Raw genomic sequence first — 19,544 nt, forward strand, 5'->3', positions numbered from 1 at the left:
CAGATCAGAAAACTCTAAGACTGTGCACAGGGCTGCTGTTGTCTTGACACAAGTCACAAATATTAGTCTGGGTTAGACCCGGGTTATGTGCAGTTGAATTACAGTCACCTAAAACAATGGATACACACAGAACGTATCACTTGAGGGATCAACTGGGTAGTAGCCCAGCTTAATCAGACTGCAGAAGTGTTTGAAGAAGACAACAGTTTAATCATTTTCACACAGAGAGTGAACTATCAGATGTTAAAAGCATGAGGGACAGAAGACCATCTCTGCCACATTACTGCTTTGCCATTACAGAGCAGAATCACAACACCCGTAGAGAGCAACATAAAAAGTACTAGCCAGACACTCAAATCCTTTCCTGGACTCATCTCAAATTTCATTAATCCCAGCATTCAGTCTGGTGAGCAATAAACTGTGATATTTGTGATAATTTCTAGCTTAGCAATGCAGGGTCTCTCAAGTAGGCTGAAATTTTAAGTTTGCTGTCTAAGTAAAAACTATCACCCAATGCTAAATCAACTTGCTTAAAGGGTGAGCAGAGCATCTATACAGCCAAAGCAATTAACTATCACAGATCTTCCTACTTTACAGCACTGAAATTCTTTACTGGGTAAACTACCTTCTCAATTTCTATATTATAGCAACTCTTGCTAGCACTAAGAATGTCTCAGCATTAACTCCAGTTTCTCAAGCACGTTCTCTTATCCATGGTACTGGATGTCCAGTTTCAGATACTTTCTTGCACCCTGAGAATGAAAAGAACTTTGATTTTTAATGCACCAAATTTTGGCAAGTGGTTGGTCTGTGATATAATCACTTTTGATTTACTTATTTTTTAGAAATTTTAAATAGGCAAGATATTTAATTCTGAGACATGCACTCACCACATATGCAGCTATTTTTAAATTGAGAAGATCAATTTAGATGGTCTACAGATGCTGGTTAATATAATCTAAATATGCATGCCATTACACACCATAATGCCTGTGAGGCACGTTTCCTTAACCAGGCATTTAAACAGTATGGTGATATTGTGTCACTAACCCAAGTTTTTAAAATTAGTTTGAAGTCTATTTTCATGAAAGATCAATGGTATTCTAGTCTATCATGGCAAGTCTCATCTCAAGGCAAAAATTTATCTTTTTAAAAGATTAAAGTATATCCTAGCAAATCAACAAAGTTATTTAATATTTGTATTATAATAGTACTTATGGGAATCAGTGAGGAGCGAGGCCCCTTTGTGCTAGGCACTGTATAAACAGAGTGAAAGATGGCTCCTGCTCTACAGTTAAGGCAAGACAAGTGGGTTTAATAAGCAACTGAAAAGTAGGGCAAGGGAAACCCAGGGCCGGCTCCAGGCACCAGTTTGGCAAGCTGATGCTTGGGGCGGCCACTCCGGACAGGGGCGGCAGGTCCAGCTATTCGGCAGCAAGTCCCTTACTCCCACTAGGAGCGAAGGACCTTCCGTCGAATTGCCGCCGCAGATCGTGATCGCGGCTTTTTTTTTTTTTTTTGGTGGCTGCTTGGGGCGGCCAAAACCCTGGAGCCGGCCCTGGGGAAACCATAATAAAAACACACATATACATAGTTCAGGTATGTGCTTAGCTGGACGGTTTTGAGTGCTATATTTCCCCCCCATCCCCTCATACTCTAGCATAGTTTCTTGCGTCCTTTTTGCTTTCTGTCCATATTCTTTCCACAACTCCTGTTTTTTCTGTCCCTTTGTATCTTGTCTCATTTCTCTTTTTTCTGTGATTTTTGTTCTGGTTTTGCTTTATATTTTTCCATTCTTGTTTTTATTCTTTATGTAAGTTTTAAGTGGTTTGTGAACTCCATGCCATGGTTAGCGGACAGGTTTTTTTAAATGATTTACAAGCTAAAATTTTGAGTAAAAGGTTACTTGGAAACCAGTGTTTGGAAAAGATAATATGATGACATTAACGATATGTTTTTCATAACTTTTCTACTTAAATAAAAAGTAAAGGTTATGTTAATAAATAATGTAGGATGATATACATTTATTGAATTATGATATTGAAACTTGACGAATTGCTGAATGGTAAAAATAAGGGTTACATTTCATTAATCAAACTATTAACACTAAATTATGTGTAGTGAACAAGCTTAGACAGGCCAGGGTAATACTTATATTAAGTCTATAGCTTAGCTTTTGCTTGACATGAGTTGTCTTGCCAATTTCTCTCTTATGTAGGCTTACTTAAATAATACTCATAGCTGACAGCACAAAGGTGATTTGTTCATGGAATGTATTGTGTTGAAGATAAAATGTAATGCTAAAAAAAAATCCCTATGTTGAGGAAAAACAGTAGTACGGTGACAAGGAGACATGACAAAAATAGCGTAGACAGCAAAAGTTATGTTAATTGAAGCTTGCACATGTGTATTGCACAGGTTACACAACACTCAATACTCAATGTTGACTGGAAGAAAGGTAATGAATAGGTCATGTGGAAAGATATTAAACAAACAAAAAACAAGCAAACCAGGGACCAAGTAGGAGAATGCTGGACCAGACACTGAGAAGATCATCATGAAGTGTCTAAGAGCAACCCAGAACCCTGGAACTCAGTAACTTGGGCCCCCAGCTGTTCCATCTTATCTACTTATTATCTGCCAAATATATGATCAGAAACTATAAATTTTCAGAAAGTGATTTATTTATAAATAAAGGCAAAATTGAGTGGACTTGTGCCTCCATTTCCTACCTTACACCACACTGCTCAGACTACCAAAATTTTTGCAAGGTCATCTTCAAAAAGGTAGGTTTGTTGGTTTGCCTTTCTGTTTTTGGAATTTCTTTTAGTGCCATAAGAATGACCCTTGTTTAAAACATTTAAGCTTGCTTTTCTAGACTACATAGGGCCACAATGACATAGATCTCTGGTTCTCACCCAGTGACATGCACTACACTGGTGAAATCACATTAACCTCCACACACCCTATCCCCAAAAGAAAGAAACCCACATCTAGAATCCAATCAAGGGGATACAAATATTGAGCCACACTTTCACCTTGAGTACCTAGGGCACAAATTGCATCTCCTTAACCCTGTGTGGCAGTTGCTTTGGAAAGTAGATTATCCTGGAGGGTGGTAATCAGCAGTATCATGACCATACTGCCCTGAGGACTCTAACTGGTGAAGGCAGCTTTAAATTCTAGCCAGGCTCTATAGGAACCCCGCTGGCAGAGGCTGCCTGGGAATTGTGCTGGTCCCAACTCTTACTAACTGGTTTTATCTACTTTGGGAGCTGTAGCAGTCAACTGTGCCCTCCTCCCCCGAAAAAACAGGAAGCATGGGCAGTTAGCACCACTGTGTCCCCCTCTAGGCAACCTTCTGTTGGCACAGTCAGAATACAAAAGGATTAAATCCAATGAATCAGAAAACAGCAGCAGTCTATATGCAGTGAGTGAATACTTATGATTATTAGTGCTTTGTCCATCCTGGGCTATTTTACCATCCTTACTCATATCGAGTATTCTAAGTAGTTCTATTTAAATCAATGGGACTGCTCTCAGAGAAAGGTATTACTCAAGTGAGTAAGAATGGCAGAAGCTAGGCCTATGAGACTGAAAATTTATGAAAGGCTTATGAGGCATCCACAATGTCTTCTAGGATATTGCGGGAATGAACAAGCCAATTTCATAAAGAAATGCTTGCAGCTATTGAGAGATGATCACAGTTCTAAGGGTACATCTTCACTACACGCTGTATCGGCAGGTAGCAATCGATTTATCTGGGATCGATATATCGCGTCTCGTTAAGACGCGATATATCGATCCCCGAACACGCTCACCATCCACTCCGGAACGCCACCAGAGTGAGCGGCGGTAGCGCAGTCAACGGGGGAGCTGTGGCCGTCGATCCTGTGCCATGTGGACCCCAGGTAATTCGATCTTAGATACTTCGACTTCAGCTACGCTATTCGCGTAGCTGAAGTTGCGTATCTTAGATCGACTCCCCCCCCAGTGTAGACCAGCCCTAAGTAGCTCAGCTTTCCGTAAGGGCCTGCAGTTTTCAAGTATCCCAGGAGATGGAGCCAATTTACTATCAGCTCAATTCTGAGAAAGCGAACTGGGTTGGCCTATGAATGAAAAATGTTTCCTGAATCTGTGGGACTAAAAACCTGCTAAATGTCTTGAGAAGACTGTGTTTAAAAACAATTTTGTTTATATTTCCTGCACTTCCCTTCCCACATTCTCTATTAAAGTCTACCACCACATAATTTTTCTATACTCTGGAGGAGGAGAGTTAGCACTAGCTATTTAGGTCTTGGCCAATTTGATTGAAACCAGCTCTTTGCATATAAAGAGGGGGAGTGATAACTGTCTACAAACACATGAAGTCTGTACACATCAAGGAGGGAGAGAAAATATTTAGGGAGCTGTAAAGGATACAGCCAAGAATTACGGGATGAAGTTAAGAAAGAAAATTTAAGCTGAATATTGGAAAAGATTTCTGGATAATGAAATCTAATGGCCAGTGGATCAGTCTTGCAAGGTAAGAAGTGGAAGCCCCATCCTGTAGGGCTTTTAAAAACAGATTGGAGAATGTGTGTAACAGGAAATAACGTTCATTGTCTGGGATGGACTAGATTACCCAAGAGATTATTTCCATTTCTAGCTTCGGATTCCTGCAGCATCCGACCCTCACTCTAGCTCCAAATCAAATGGTAAAAGGAGGTTTGGTAAGGCTTAAAGTTAAAAATGCTAGTGAATAAATGTGATGGAACTGGTTGTTACACAGTGCTCAAACAGTGTGCAACTGTCTGTTCCCTACCCCAATGTCAACTGGTTGTGAGGAAATGGAGGCACCAGGTAGAAGGTCCAAGAACAGTTCTCCACCAATCATCACGTGGTCCTTACAGTACTGATGATCTTACAGAATCATAGAAGATTAGGGTTGGAAGAGACCTGAGGAGGTCATCTAGTCCAACCCCCTCTCAAAGCAGGACCAACCCCAACTAAATCATCCCAGCCAGGGCTTTGTCAAACCGGGCCTTAAAAACCTCTAAGGATGGAGATTCCACCACCTCCCTAGGTAATCCATTCCAGTGCTTCACCACCCTCCCAGTGAAACAGTTTTTCCTAATATCCAACCTAAACCTCCCCCAGTACAACTTGAGACCATTGCTCCTTGTTCTGTCATCTGCCACCACTGAGGACAGCCTAACTCCATCCTCTTTGGAACCCCCCTTCAGGTAGTTGTTTCACGAAATGTAAAGGCCTGGAATTTTGACACTTGCAGGCTCAAGCGTGACCATAGGTACTGTCACCTCGATCCTGAGTGTGGGCAGAGATGCTCAAAGATTTAAATGGGTTGCACTTACAATGTTTAATGTAGCTGCATAGTAGAGACCCCACTGATTCCAGTGTGGGTTGAAAAGGCACATTAATGGACTACCACTAGCTAATCATTGAAAAGGTTACTCATGTAAAGAAACAAATGCACTTCAAAATTACAAAAGGTTAACAACTCAAGAAAGACTGAATCAACTCTTCACAGAAGTCTCTTCATTTAGCAACAGAGCTAGAGCGCAGTTACTCCTTCCAATGTGACTCAACTCTGATTTTCAAGAAGTAGGTAGCTTGGCATTTTCTGAAAATCACAGCCCTTTGCTGGGCACCCCAAATCACTAATCAGTTTTGAAAGTCTTGGTCCAGGTCTCCACACTCCATGCTTGCCCCTCGACCACAAAGCCATCCCTCATCCCACATTCTGCAGCGTGATGAAAGCTCTGCTCCTATTGGCTTGCCAAAATATCCCACCAGGTATTCCAGGAAGTATTTCAAACTACAAGTGTTCCAGCAGACACCCTGTGGAAATCCACAGAGGGATATTATACTTACAGGTGAACTTCCCCTGGTCTCCTTCTTCCTCCCCTTCCACACTCTGCTTCTTAAAAACAGAAAGATCAGTCTGTAGCACCTCATCAATTGCAGCGTGGATCAAAGATGCTGCAAGAAAAGGCGGTGCATCCCTGATGTGAAGAAAAGAAAAAAAAGAAATATATTGGATTAAATTTAAACTGAACCGTGGCCTTCCTGAAGTCAGCAACCTCGGCTCAAAAAGTTAGAAAGCTCCAGCAGCTACTAATAATTGTGACTCCTGGTCAGGGATGTAACTTTAACAGTCTCCAGAGACCACTGAAAATAAGTGTCACACTTTGTATACTACAAATACTGGTAATAATAAAGACCTTTATAAGTCTCTAAACTCAGTTTAGACTCAAAGACAGCAGTTCCCTTGAGAACACAGGTGCAAGAAGTGTGATTTTGAATTCTGCCTCATCTTTACTCTTTCAATCACAGACTAAATCTTGTGCTCTTGCATTTTGTGATGGGAACTGTTACTTACAGAGCCTTGTTAGGACTGAGCTCAGGCACTTTGCGTCTCTCACTGTGTGCCATGTCTTATTTATTTATTTATTTTTAAACAGATATGATAGGAGTTATTCACCTTCCCACCCCCAATACTCATTTCTTTTGGTGGGTTTTTGTGAATTTCTTCCTTGAAAAGTGAATAATTATCCATTGTGTTATTACAAAGCATATCAGAATCCCAGTATATGGTATGTGCACACCACCAAACACATAGCATCCAGAGCTCCAATACACTTTGGATGGGTGAAGGGAAAGGTGACTGAATTTTTGTGCCAAGAGAAAGTGTAACATCTTAGCACAGCATAAGGTCAGAGAGAGGTTGGAATGTTTTGCCTCTAGCATTACAGTCCCCAGGTTCTCCTGAGCTGAGGATCCACAAAACCAGGGCAGTGAGGAACTGAAAAAAGTGTCCATTGTGTCCACTGTGGACTAGGCTTTGAACAGATATAGTACATGCACAGTGAGAGTTTTGTATGATACACACAAGAGACTCATGATAAGGCTTTAAATAATGAATTTGCAGATTCAAGGCAAGCCTGTTCCAACTTTAAAGTTGTGTGACTGCAAAATTATCCTTTCATATGTAATATATCTGTGTAGCAGGCATCAAGAATTCACAGCTGACGATCTCTGGGAGGAGAGGCAGGGAAATAAAAACAAGAATACTGGGAACGAAGAAGTTCATGAACACAGGACTTCAAACATGGCTCTGAGAGTCTCTGAATATCCACAGGATATTAACACTGCATCCAAAGAAGTAAAGCAGTAAGCCATCTGGATCAGGTCAAGGACAAGTTTGGGTGGGAGCGGGGTTTCCTGGAAAGAGTTTGGAAAGGCCTGCATAAATTGGCTGGCTTTAACGTAATAAATACTCTATAAAGATTCAACCCCCCGTTTTCAAATCTTAAAAGAACATTTATAGTTCCTAGTGATGTTAAGAGCTCAAATGTACAGTAAAAGCTATTTTATCCAGCACTTCACCAACCGGAAATGTCTATAAACCAGCATTTCTGATCTTGATCTGGTTTATAGTCTGGTTGGCGCGGGGCCAGAAAGGAGTTGAGGCGCAGGAGACCTGGGGTGCGAGGTCCCATATCCGGGGGTGCTCACCTCGGGCGGCTCCCCACAAGCGGCGACCTGTCCTGGCTGCTCCTAGGTGGAGGCGCAGCAAGCAGCTCTGCGCACTGCCTCTGCCCGCAGGCGCCACCCCTGCAGCTCCCATTGACTGTGGGGTTCCTAGCCAGTGGGAGATGCAGAGCCAGCGCTCAGGGTGGGGGCAGTGTGCAGGGCTGCCTGCCACACCTCTGCCTAGGAGCTACGGGGACAGGTTGCCTCCTGCGGGGAACTGCCAGAGGTGAGCACTCCCTTGATCCGGCGCCCCGAGCCCCCTCCTGCACCCAAACTTCCTTCCTTTTATTTAACTGGCATTTTTCACTACCAGAACCCCCCATTCACCCAACATGCCAGAGAAAACAGCTTTTACTGTATTTAAAAAATCCTTGCTGAAAGAAAGACAGACTTTGTCAAGTATTCATGGCCACATGTGCCTCCTGCTACAGCAAACAGAAATCTTCATGCAGGTCAGCTGGCTGCTAATATAGAAGCTTGTTTTATGCAATGTTCTGTAGCAGGGGTGTCCTATTTTAGTTTGAGAGTGACTTCAGTACCCCAAAACCACCCAGAAGCGTATTTGCAGTCCTCCTTTCATTTCAAAGCACTGGAAAACCAGAAGCTACTTTGCCATTTCTTTTAGTGCACGGTTAAGCCTGAAAAGGTCTTTGTTTTCCTATCCAATCCAAACAGACAAAAGCAAATCACTAGGAATATGCTAGCATGACTGCGCTGACGAAATGGACAACTCGAAGATTCAAGACCATCTTGCAAATGAGAAACGCAGTCAACCTACGTAGAAATGCAACAGCAGTAGGCAAGTATTAAGCTGAAAATGTTCTATTTCCCCCTTTTTGAGCTGCTGCATCTTTGCGGGGGGGAGGATGAAGGAAGAAGAATTAAATACATGAGCGCAAGAACGTTTCAGCCAGGGCGCTCCCCCCCCACCAGCCCTGCAGCAGTTCCCCCCACAGCAGCTCCCCCGCCCCCCAGGGAGCTGTGCCGCAGCTCCCCACCTCAGCTCATCTCTGCTCTGCCTCCTCCCCGAGCACGTCACCCCCGCTCTAATTCTCCTCCTCTCCCAGGCTTGCGGCACCAAACAGGGGGGGCGGAGAGCTACCGCAGGGGCAAGGGGGTGCCTCAGGGTGGGGAGGGGAAGCTGGCGCAGGGCTCCCCACCCCAGCTCACCTCTGCTACGCCCCCTCCCCGAGCATGCCACCCCTGCCGGCAATTACAATAATTGCATGGAACGGCCGCTGTGCTGGAAGAGGGAGTCTGAGCCGCATGTGTCAGCGTGCCGCCGGCAGCCCAGCCCAGGAACGCTGTAAAAAAAAAAAAATTGGGGGCACCGCTTTTTGGCTCCCCCAAATCTTGGCGCCCTAGGCAACCGCCTAGTTTGCCTTAATGGTAGCACCGGCCCTAGCTTCAGCAACTGTCAGCTACACAGCTAGTCTCTGCATTGCAGAACAAGGTATAGCATGAGGAAGTCAGGCTTTAAGCCTTGTCTAGACTAAGGGCTTGTCTTCACTACAGCACTAAATTGGCACCGCTGCATTGATTTAGCATGTCTGTGAAGACGCATTACATCGACAGGAGAACGCTCTCCCGTCAACATAATTACTGCATGTAAACAAGAGGTGAAAGCTACGTGACCAGGAGAGTGTCTCCTGAGGACATAAAGCAGTGTCTACACCATGCTAAGTTGATGTAAGTTACGTTGTGGGGGGGAGGGGAGACTCACACCTCTGAGTGACATAACTTACATTGACTTAGGCAGTAGTGTAGACAAGGCCTATGATGTAAAGGTGCTAACATGTTCGAAAAGTCTAGTGTAGACAAAGTAGCATATACATTAACCTGTGCTAGGCTGGTCAAGTTAAAGCCTATACTCCCATCTGAGCTTTCATTCAGCCAGATATGTTTGAAACATCTAATGTAGACAAGCTATTAGTTAGAACATGTTACCTAAGATAGTCTAGCATCACACCTTTTATCTTAGCCTAGAAATGGTTCAAGTGTTTGTACCATGATTAAGTGTCAATATAAGTTCTATCTCCAGAGATGGAAACAGAAAATATTATGAGGAAAACAGCAGGAAAGAAAATGGGTGAAACAGGAAGAGAAATCATTTGAATGGCCATTAAGAGCCACAGTTAAGGATCTTTTCCAGACTTACCGATGGTGCCTTGTGAATGGAATTGAAAAGCTCAACCAGGTTTCTAGTGGACATTAGAATAGTGTTCAATACTTGGGTTCCAGGCTAGGCAGGGTTCTACCTTCAAAAGCCTTGGCTCAGTATGGGCTGGACCCTAGACAGAACTTTAAAGCACAGGAAATGCTGTAATGCACAAGTCTCACTGAGACCTCTAATCACAGGAAGTGTGCAACATTCCTGGTAGACTCTGCCCTCCGCGTGAAGGAAAGAATTACAAACCATCACATCACATCCTTCCATTCTTGCCAATTACCACTCAGCCCCCAAAAGGAAATTCACTGAAGATTCCTTAGCATTTTCAGGAAGCAGAGCAGGACACTGCCAAGTGAGATGTGGAAAAATAGCTTTGCAGTGTCCTTTTTAAACCTGAAACGAACCTAGATGTTCTGAGCTATATTTTATAGGGTTTTACTAGCAGCACTATCTACCATATTGGGCACAGTGGCGTGTTCCTGTAATCCCAGCTATTTGGGAGGCTGAGGCTGGCAGATCACTCAGGGATTCTGGGTTACGGTGCGCTATGCCGATCGGGTCTCCAGTGCCACTGACAACCTAGCCAGTGGGTGGCTGAAGGACTGGCTAAAACAGGGGTTGGCAACCTTTCAGAAGTGTTGTGCCGAATCCTCATTTATTCACTCTAATTTAAGGTTTCGCGTGCCAGTCATACATTTTAACATTTTTAGAAGGTCTCTTTCTATAAGTCTATAATATATAACTAAACTATTGTATGTAAAGTAAATAAGGTTTCTAAAATGTTTAAGAAGCTTCATTGAAAATTAAATTTTAAGGCAAAATTCTGCTTCTTTGGCCACAAACAACTATTAGGGCTTGTCTCCACTTACTGGGGCATCGACACTTGGGTCTAGGGAAGACCCGCTAAATTGACCGCTAATCACTCTCCCATCGTCACCGGTCCTCCACCAGACCGAGAAGCATAAGGTAAGTTGATGGGAGAGTTTCTCCCGTCAGCCCAGCACGGTGTAGACACCACAATAATTCGATCTAAGGTACATCGACTCCAGGTACGTTATTCACGTAGCTGGAGTTGTGTAACTTAGGTCAACTTAGCCCTGTAGTGTAGACCTACAAATGTACTGGTTAGTTTAGCAAGCTATGTTAATAAATGACAGCACATTAACATTTATGTCATTTTCATCTTGTGTGCAGGACTCTAAAAAGATGCTTCTGATTCCAACAAGACCATGGATTAGTGTGAACAATGGGGTTTCTGAAAGAGGCAGCCATTTCTGTTAATCCCATGATTTCCTTCAATCATGCTACTACAGAGTACAGCTGTTCCCACCAAATACAGAAAGAATGATTTGTAAAATCATGCTTCACATGAGATATCACCAACAATCTGTAACTCCTGGATGAGTCACTCTTATTCTAAAGGCTTGCTGTGAAAACAATGTTGGTATGGCCCACTACATTCCATTAAGATATTTTTAATGTCTCTACATACTTTGCACTACTGTATTATATATATATATATATAAATCCAAGTCACGTGAATCCATTCCCTATTGAAACTACTGGATCACAGTACTATTGAAAGCAGAGGTCATGTCAAAACAAAGTTACCAGCATCACCCAAAAAACGGAGAGATGAATAGGAGCTGTTAAGGAGAATTCAGGGGAAGGATAGGGACAAGACAGATCATTTTCTCTTTATATACATAATTACACAAAAGCAAACACTGACAACCTTAATTCTCACATTTCCTAATTGTTGAGTGCTTGCCTTACAACCCGAATAATGTTCTTTTAACATACTATTTTTACCATAGCAAGTCCTAGCCTCATTCCTCCAGAATTCCTGTCCCACTCTCCTTGCCCAGGCATCCCAAGTTCCCCTCTCAACCTTCCAGCTCCTAATCACAATCTTCCCTCTTTGCACCTTGGCTCCTCATCAGATCTGTCACCTCTCCCCACATCACCTCCTTCCACTTGTCCAAATGCTTCTCAGCTCCAGTCTCCTTGCCCAGTCAGTGCATCTCAGCCTTCCCTTTCCTACTGGCTCCCAGTGCTACTGTGATCCTATTTCTCTCCCTGGTTCCAAGTCCATTTTCTTTCCCAGCCAGCCACAGTTATTCCTCCCCTCCCCCACCCACAGCCCCCTTCCCCTTCAAGCTCCTTGTCCCAATCTGCTACCCCTGCATAGATCTGACTCTTCTCCTCTTTGCATTCAGATCGGGCAGATTCCTCCTCCACATTGCCTGGGCCCAGCATTGGGGGGTGGGGTTTGGCCCTGAGAAACCAAGAAAGAGACAGTATCTTTGCTGGTTCCAGAGTAGCAGCCGTGTTAGTCTGTATCCGCAAAAAGAACAGGAGTACTTGTGGCACCTTAGAGACTAACAAATTTATTAGAGCATAAGCTTTCGTGGACTACAGCCCACTTCTTTGGATGTATATCTTTGCTCTCAGTTCTGGGGCACAATATGGCTCTCAGCAGCCCAGAGCTGCAACTGCAGGAAAAGTCCTGCTCTGCCCTGCATCGGAGTATACTCCCTGTGATTGGCTCTTTAGGGAATTTAACTGCTAAAATCTAAGTCACCTCTAAAGAGCATATACAATTTTTCAAAGGCTTTAACCAGGCCAAATGTGGGCAGATTTTCATGGGGACAGCAAGAAGCCCAAACACAAAAGCCACTCTCCTGCCAAATTTCAAGTCCCTCCTACCAAGTATGGGGCTGCTAGAGCTTTCCAAAGTAAAGGTCCCTGGAATTAACATAGACAAAACATTTTTCCCTAGCCTCATTTTTGGAAACTGTTCTACCATTTTGGCTGAAGTTTTCCAAAACATCCATCCTGAGGTAGACACCCAGCATGGAAAATTTCAACCTGAATGGTTAAGATTTGGCAAAGTTATAAGACCCTGTTTTCAGTTGCTTATAACAGGAAGTGTCAGGCAACTTTAATAGGCAGCTCTATCAGCCCGGCCTAAAACAGCAGATTTTATTATAGATTTAAAATATAATTAATTTAAAAATAATGTAACTGGAATACATTCCAGGAATCTGTATACATCACAAGTTAATCAAGACTAAGCCACAAGAGTGACTAGGATCCATCTTGTATTTAAAAGCCTAATGAAAACTATTTATTGACTTTCAATTTATACACATAGGATAACATTTTCAAAAGCATCTAAAGTGATTTTTTAGCCTAAGTCTCAGTGTAACTTAGGTGCTTTTGAAAAATGTGCTCACATTGCACAAGGACTGAAGATTTCACTTGTCAGAAGCACAATTTTCCTTCCTCCCCCATTCTAAGACTTATTTCCAGTTCTGAGATAATTCCAGGCACTTCCAGTTATTTTCTCTCCCAATGCAACTGTACTCTGTACCAGATGTATGGCAGCACTATTGCACCCTTTTTCCTCTCAGATACTTCCCATAGAACATAATCTGCATATCTCTGAGTAATGCTTGGCTCCCTGTCAGGGAAAATAAATCAGGATGCAATGGGGAAAAAGGTGAAATAATAGATAAAGAGCACATAATGCACCCTTTGAAAAATGGGAATGCTGGATCAGAGCGTTACTGCGATATAGTGGAACCGGTGTCCCAATTAATCTCGAGGCAAAATTAAAATAATTTAGATTTTCCTTTTAAAAAGTGTTTTTCTGAAACCAGAATGCCTGGAAAAGAAATTTAACACTAACTGAAGGAAAGAGAGAGAGGACAAACACTTATTGAGAACGGAAATATTTGACATTTATTGAAAACCATCAACAGGATGGTGAATGTGTACTGGCAAACATAAGATTAAAACAAAAACAAACAAAAAAAAACAGCCAGAAAGGCATTGGCGGTAGGGGAGAGAGTCAAAACAGGAAGTTAGGAGGAGTCCCACAACAATTATTGTAGTAGAGTCTCTTCAAACAGGAAACCTGCTTGTGTTTTATATTGTATGTAACCAAGTAGCCACCATCTTCTAATAAATTTCAGCTCCTTTGAAAAGGGAATCTGGAACATTTCTACATTAGGAGGGGACACATTTCATTTTATTTTCTAGTATGGGTAAATTAATAACATTTCAGATTAATTCAAACTTTTAAAGCTACTGGAAAGCATTTCTGGATACCTTACGCATTGACCCATTTTCTGTAAGTCTTCATGGCAGGTGACTTTTACCTGGAAATATATTTCAAATAAAAAATTCTACAAAAAATATAAGAGCATTATTTAAGCTCTCACAAGCCCTCATTCTGCAAATGCTTAGGAATGTGTTTAACTTGGCAGAATGCAAACAATCCTGTTGACTTAAATTACACTACTCACAGTGTATAAAGTTAAGCCCATGTGCAAGTCTTTACCTGATCAATGCCTCAGACTGCACAATCTCTCAGACAAGGAAAGTATTTGACCGTGACTGTAAAGTGCTGTGCATAATTACAGAGCTAGAAAAAACTATTATTCATAGTGCCATCTATAAAGAAAACAGAGGGTATTGAGAGCAAGAGTTAGATTGGGCTTGAGCTAGCTAGCTGCTTCTTCGCCATAAATTGCAAAACTGGTGGTCCTCAGAGACCTTTGCAAAATCCCATTTAGCTTTCCACTCACTCCCAGGGTTCCCCAGAGGATTCAGGGGGCCTGGGGCAAAGCAATTTCAGGGGCCCCTTCCATAAAAAAAAAGTTGCAATACTATAGAATACTATATTCTCATGGGGGGCCCCTGTGGGGTCCAGGGCAAATTGCCCCACTTGCCCCCCCCCCCCCCAGGCAGCCCTGCTCATTCCTCTCAAAAGCCCTGCCACAGCAACCCTTCTCCTACTGGTGGATGTCAGAACATGGCTCGCTCCAGAGGCAACAAGTGTTTTTCCTTGCATTAGATTGCCAAACAGCAACACTGGACGCAATCTCAAGAAACAAAGATGCTGTCAGTCCATGAATTTTGGGCTTGTCTATGTGGTGCAGCAAAGCACACCAGAAGGGTGTGATCTGTAAAGTGCTCTACTCTTGTGTGCATATCCAGCTGGTGCACTCTAAGGATACCTAGTTTATATTAATGTACTCCTATGTTAATACAATCTAGATATTTTAGAATGCACTAGCAGAGTTTACACAAGGCAGTTAGAGTGCAGAACTTTAGAGCACTTTACAGATCACACCCTTCTGGTGTGTTTTGCCAGTGCCACGTAGACAAGCCCTCGGACTCATCGAGAGTTGACCTGCACACCAATGCTGGCTACGATGGAAATGAAATAACTGACAAAGCAGAGATTATTAAAATAATCACAGGCAGAGTTTCATTCCAAACTGCAATCTGATCACCTAGAAGACCCTTCTTCACCACAGAAGTTGGATATTGTAGTGCCAAAATTTCAAACTACACAAAGCCTTCTTGTACAATTCTAGCTCAAACTAGAAGAAAAGAACGACCACCAAGCTTTAAACTGACCATGCTGTTTTCTTGAAGTCTAACAGTGGTAGGTCTGGCTATATTAGAGCCTATTCCTGATAAGTGTCTGTACTGACAATCATCTTACAGGTGACTGGATCTATGCTGTGATGATCTTAAGTTTCGTAACTTGCTCCCATCCTTGACTATGGACAGCCTTCACCACTTTTAAACAAAAGCCCTAATGCATCGAATAGCTTTTTCTCTCTTAAATTATGGCTTTTAGAGCCCTTTCCTTTCTTTCTCCTTCCATGCCATTTCCTGGTCTTCTCCATTTGTTCGTCTGGTTTTTAGTTTGAAAATCTAATTGTGATTCTTTATCCTTTAAAACTATATTATGATTTATTGTGCAAAGCCTCAATATGGTGGGGAGGAGGAGTGAGAGAGACTGTATGAAACCATCAGTCTAGAGATTTTAGTTATGGTCTTTGATTAGATTATGAAAAATGAGGCTGCATGCTGCCAGAATACCAGAGTCGTCCTCTGGTAGAGCCCTGTGTTCACAAACTTCTGTCGTTTCCAAAAATCATTTCTCTGCCCTTGTATGCAAATATTTGGACGACCACCTCCACCACATGGCAGCCCTTTTGGGAATAAGTTATGTTTTTCACCTCTGGTTCCAGAGTTAGATCAGCTCCAAGAGCACAAACCGAATGGCAAAACTTTTCTTTGTAGTTGGACCTCAATATCTAGCATTTTAGATTTATCTGTACTGTGCCTAAGCAATGCTGCATGAGACTCCATGCTTCACTTTTTTGCCTTCTACGGAAAGGCAGGGGATAATACGAAATGACTATCTTTCATTAAAGAGTTATTTCTGATTTTTCAGAGTGTTCCACAAGGAAGAAGTGTGTTGTGGGTCCCTATGTCATTTTTATCTACTCTGCTTTGTTACACAGCTGCCTTGTCTCTCCCTCTGAATTTTTCTAGCAGTAGACCAAGAAAAAATAACCCTGGTTTGGGGGGGAGGAGGGAGAGAGATTAGAATGAGGTTTTGGGACTCAAGGAACTCTCAGACATAGGCCGTGTAATCACAACTGGCTGGAGGGCAGGTATGTGAAGAATTCTGCTACTGACAGGGTAAGCTCCTTGCTGTGTAAACAGCATGAGTGACAGATAGGATGAAAGCACTGCAAAAGCAGCATGGACTCTCCACTTTCACTGATTCACACAAGAACAGTCCTAAATTTGCAGCTATAAACTAGCAGAAGCCCCAGTTCCTAAAAGTTAGTTCTTTTTCAGGTGACCAAAACACAGATCTCCTTTTTCCTCCATAGAGTTCCTTTTAGGAATATCATCTTGGTTCACTTGGTGATTAGTTGGCTGGGTGTTTGTTCAAGACATGCACCACCGTGCATTGGTGGGATCCATAAAGTGCACATCCAGAACCATTCTAATCTCCTAACACTTTAGAAATCACAGAGCACACCTTTTATTTCAGATCCAACTTAAAATACAACACTTCCATTAAACAGTGCTCTGATCAAAGACAACTGTTACCAGTTCATAAATGGGGACTGCCTTGAGATCACTACACTACTTTTCATTTCTGACCTTAATCAGAAACTTAATTTGCATTTCTAGTGTTGGAAAGGTCTAGAATATTAATCTAATACATCAGCCATAATAGCCTGACAATCACAGTTTTTAGGCCACTGATATTAGAGGAATATATTGTAATTGCATTTTTTTTAAATAGTTAAAGAATTATGTTAAAATGTTTGACTTTTGCAGAGAAAACTTACATCCTTTCAAAGCTATGCTTTTTATGCACTCAAGTGCTGAAAATAAAATCATTGCATTTGTCAAAGAGACAAGGGTGAGGGATAGCTCAGTGGTTTGAGCATTGACCTGCTAAACCCAGGGTTGTGAGTTCAATCCTTAAGGGGACCAGTTGGGGATTGGCCCTACTTTGAGCAGGGGGTTGGACTAGATGACCTCCTGAGGTCCCTTCCAACCCTATGATTCTAAGTGTGGTCTAGAGGTCAGGGCACTGCAATGGGGCCAGGAACTCTTGAGTTTTAGTCCCAAATCAGATTCCTTTTATGGCCTTGGGTATGTCATTGAACAAATAGATGTGAATTTCAAAGTCACCTAGGTGACTTGGGAGCACAAGTTGCTAAGAAAGTCAATGGGACTGGTACTTCTAAATTACCTGGACATTTTTGAAAATGTCGACACACACACACACACACACACACACACACTACACCAGAAAGTTGGATACACAGTTTACACATGTTGGGGGTGTGTGTGTGTGTACCTAAATGGAAGCAATCTTAATTTTCCTCTCATTCTTCACTTCATTAATCCCTAGCTGCTTTGACTGCACAAAGCCATCTTTTTATTTAGAAGACCTGTGAAAATCTACATAAATCCACAATATTCTTCCGCAAGTCCCCTGTAATTATTACCTTTTATAAAGCACAGACCGTGGTAGGTGCTTTGCAGAACATATAAAATATGGTCCCTACTCTGAAGTGCTTACCAGAGACAAAATATAACAAACAGGCAGACAGACAATGGGGGAAGAGAATCAGACGTCAAAGGGTTACATAATAAGATAATATGGTTGTTCTGGCTGGGTAGAGAATCATCATTTACTGATTAAATTATAAAGCAACAACAAAGCCAGAGGTTATGGAGCCTACTACATGAGTGAGTGGGGGAGGTTCTGTGTCCTGCAACGTGCAGGTGGTCAGACTGGATGATCATGATAGGCCCTTCAAGCCTTAAAAATCTATGAGTCTATCAGAAGGAGCCTCCACCAATTAGGATCAAAGAGAAAAAAAATATTTCCCTTGAAATTGTGATGTAGGATCATTAAAGCAGCATAAGTTTATAATGGCAAGTTGTTAAGAATTGCAGTCTTGAAGCTGAAAATGACAATGTCAACTTTGTTTAAATATTTGTATCTATTCTAGTTAGAAGTATCATACTTCAATTGAAGTCAGCTTGGGTAAGTCTGAAAAATTGTGTTTTTTCAGTTAATTTTGTGCATTTGACAGTCCTTTGTGCATAGTGAGCTGTGTTCCATGCTGAGTTAATCATTTAGGCCTTGATCCTGCAACTGGATCTACACACAGGTGGAACACAGCACCCACCAAGACCCACTCTGAAATCCCAGGCTCACGCGCATAAATCCAGTTAGAGGATTGTGACCTTTAGTTTCCCCCATTTATGTGCATCTGTCACAAAGCAAAAAGAAAGAAAGAAACATTTTTAAAAGAAAATGAGACTGTAAAATCACAAAAGTTTGCAGGGGTTGGAGGAGCATGTGTATTAAAAAAAACCTTGTGTTTACGTTTGTTTTGTGTTTTTAATACTAGTTAGATTTCAAGACAACATCTCTTTAAACTTAGTCCAATTCAAGCAGTAGATAGCACAACAACAATACCAAGGGCCCTGTCAAGGTTAGGGATGTTTTCTGAAGATTTCCTACCATACCGCACATCTGTTAAGTTCTACGGACATTAGCAACACTAGAAATCCTAGTGTAAAAAGGATGTTGGTGTATTACGTCATGTAACCTGGCTCAGAGCAAGTCTAATCACATATGCCAGTCCACCTAAAGCTCCTAGTGTGGTGAACACCAGTGCAACTAAACAAGCGATAGCAATGTTTTCCTATCCTAGACTCGCCATTACTCCTGTTTGCATGCATGGAGCTTCACTCTCTGCAGTTACACCAATGTACATCTGCACATCTTTGCCACCTTGTACCAGTTTCACTGCTTATCATGGGGTGACTATCATTCTGGTTCATGCCCCAGATGACTTTAAGGAGTGTTGTCAAGCCTGCATAGGCACCCTAGACACAGGGGTCTCCCAACTCTACCATGTAAAGTTGGAAGGGTCAGCACAATACAGATAGCTCAGCTTTCAGCAGTGCATAGGGCAGAGAGCCAGTTACTCGGTAACAGCACATGTGCCCCAATGCATGGGCATAAGAAATGAGACATGGTGTAGCCCCTCACTCCCCTGCACCAACCCACCCAATCATACACCCACGTTATTTAAACCCTCCACCCCACTAACAGCCCCCATCCCCAGTGGGCACAATACTCTCCTTTCTTCCCCCTCCCGCAGAGTGGGCACTGCCCGCTCTCATCCCCACCTGAGGGGCACAGGCACAGTCTCCCCAGCTGCCTCCTGGTTGGCAGGCACAGCCTCTCCAGCTCTACTGTGTGTCCCCCTCCCCCAGCTAATGGGCACAGCCCCCTCCAGTGCCCCCCAGCCGACAGGCACAACCCCCATTTCCCCCAGCTTTACTGCCCTCCAAGCCGCAGCTAACAGGCACAGCCTCCCCAGCCCTCTTCAGTTCTACTGTAACCCCCAGGCCCAGCTGACAGGACAGCCCCCTGCCAGCCCCCCACCAGCTCTACTATCTCCCCCCTCCCAGGCCC

The 19,544-nt window shown here is 42.8% G+C and overlaps 1 protein-coding gene across 9 annotated transcripts in view; it reads right to left on the reverse strand.

Annotated features, from left to right (window-relative positions):
* PPM1F (protein phosphatase, Mg2+/Mn2+ dependent 1F) overlaps positions 1-19,544 on the reverse strand; it is a 45,802-nt gene that overhangs the window by 14,893 nt on the left and 11,365 nt on the right. For all 9 annotated transcript variants that reach the window (XR_004648285.1, XR_004648283.1, XR_004648286.1 and 6 more), the window contains exon 2: positions 5,875-6,005. Coding sequence is in view for 4 of the 9 variants with exons in the window: in XM_034791425.1 (XP_034647316.1) it covers positions 5,875-6,005 (131 nt within the window). In the remaining 5 variants the exon portion in view is untranslated. The remainder of the gene's footprint in view (positions 1-5,874; positions 6,006-19,544) is intronic.

The sequence above is a fragment of the Trachemys scripta genome, chromosome 15 (assembly GCF_013100865.1).
Source record: "Trachemys scripta elegans isolate TJP31775 chromosome 15, CAS_Tse_1.0, whole genome shotgun sequence".
NCBI classification, from domain to species: Eukaryota; Metazoa; Chordata; order Testudines; family Emydidae; genus Trachemys; species Trachemys scripta.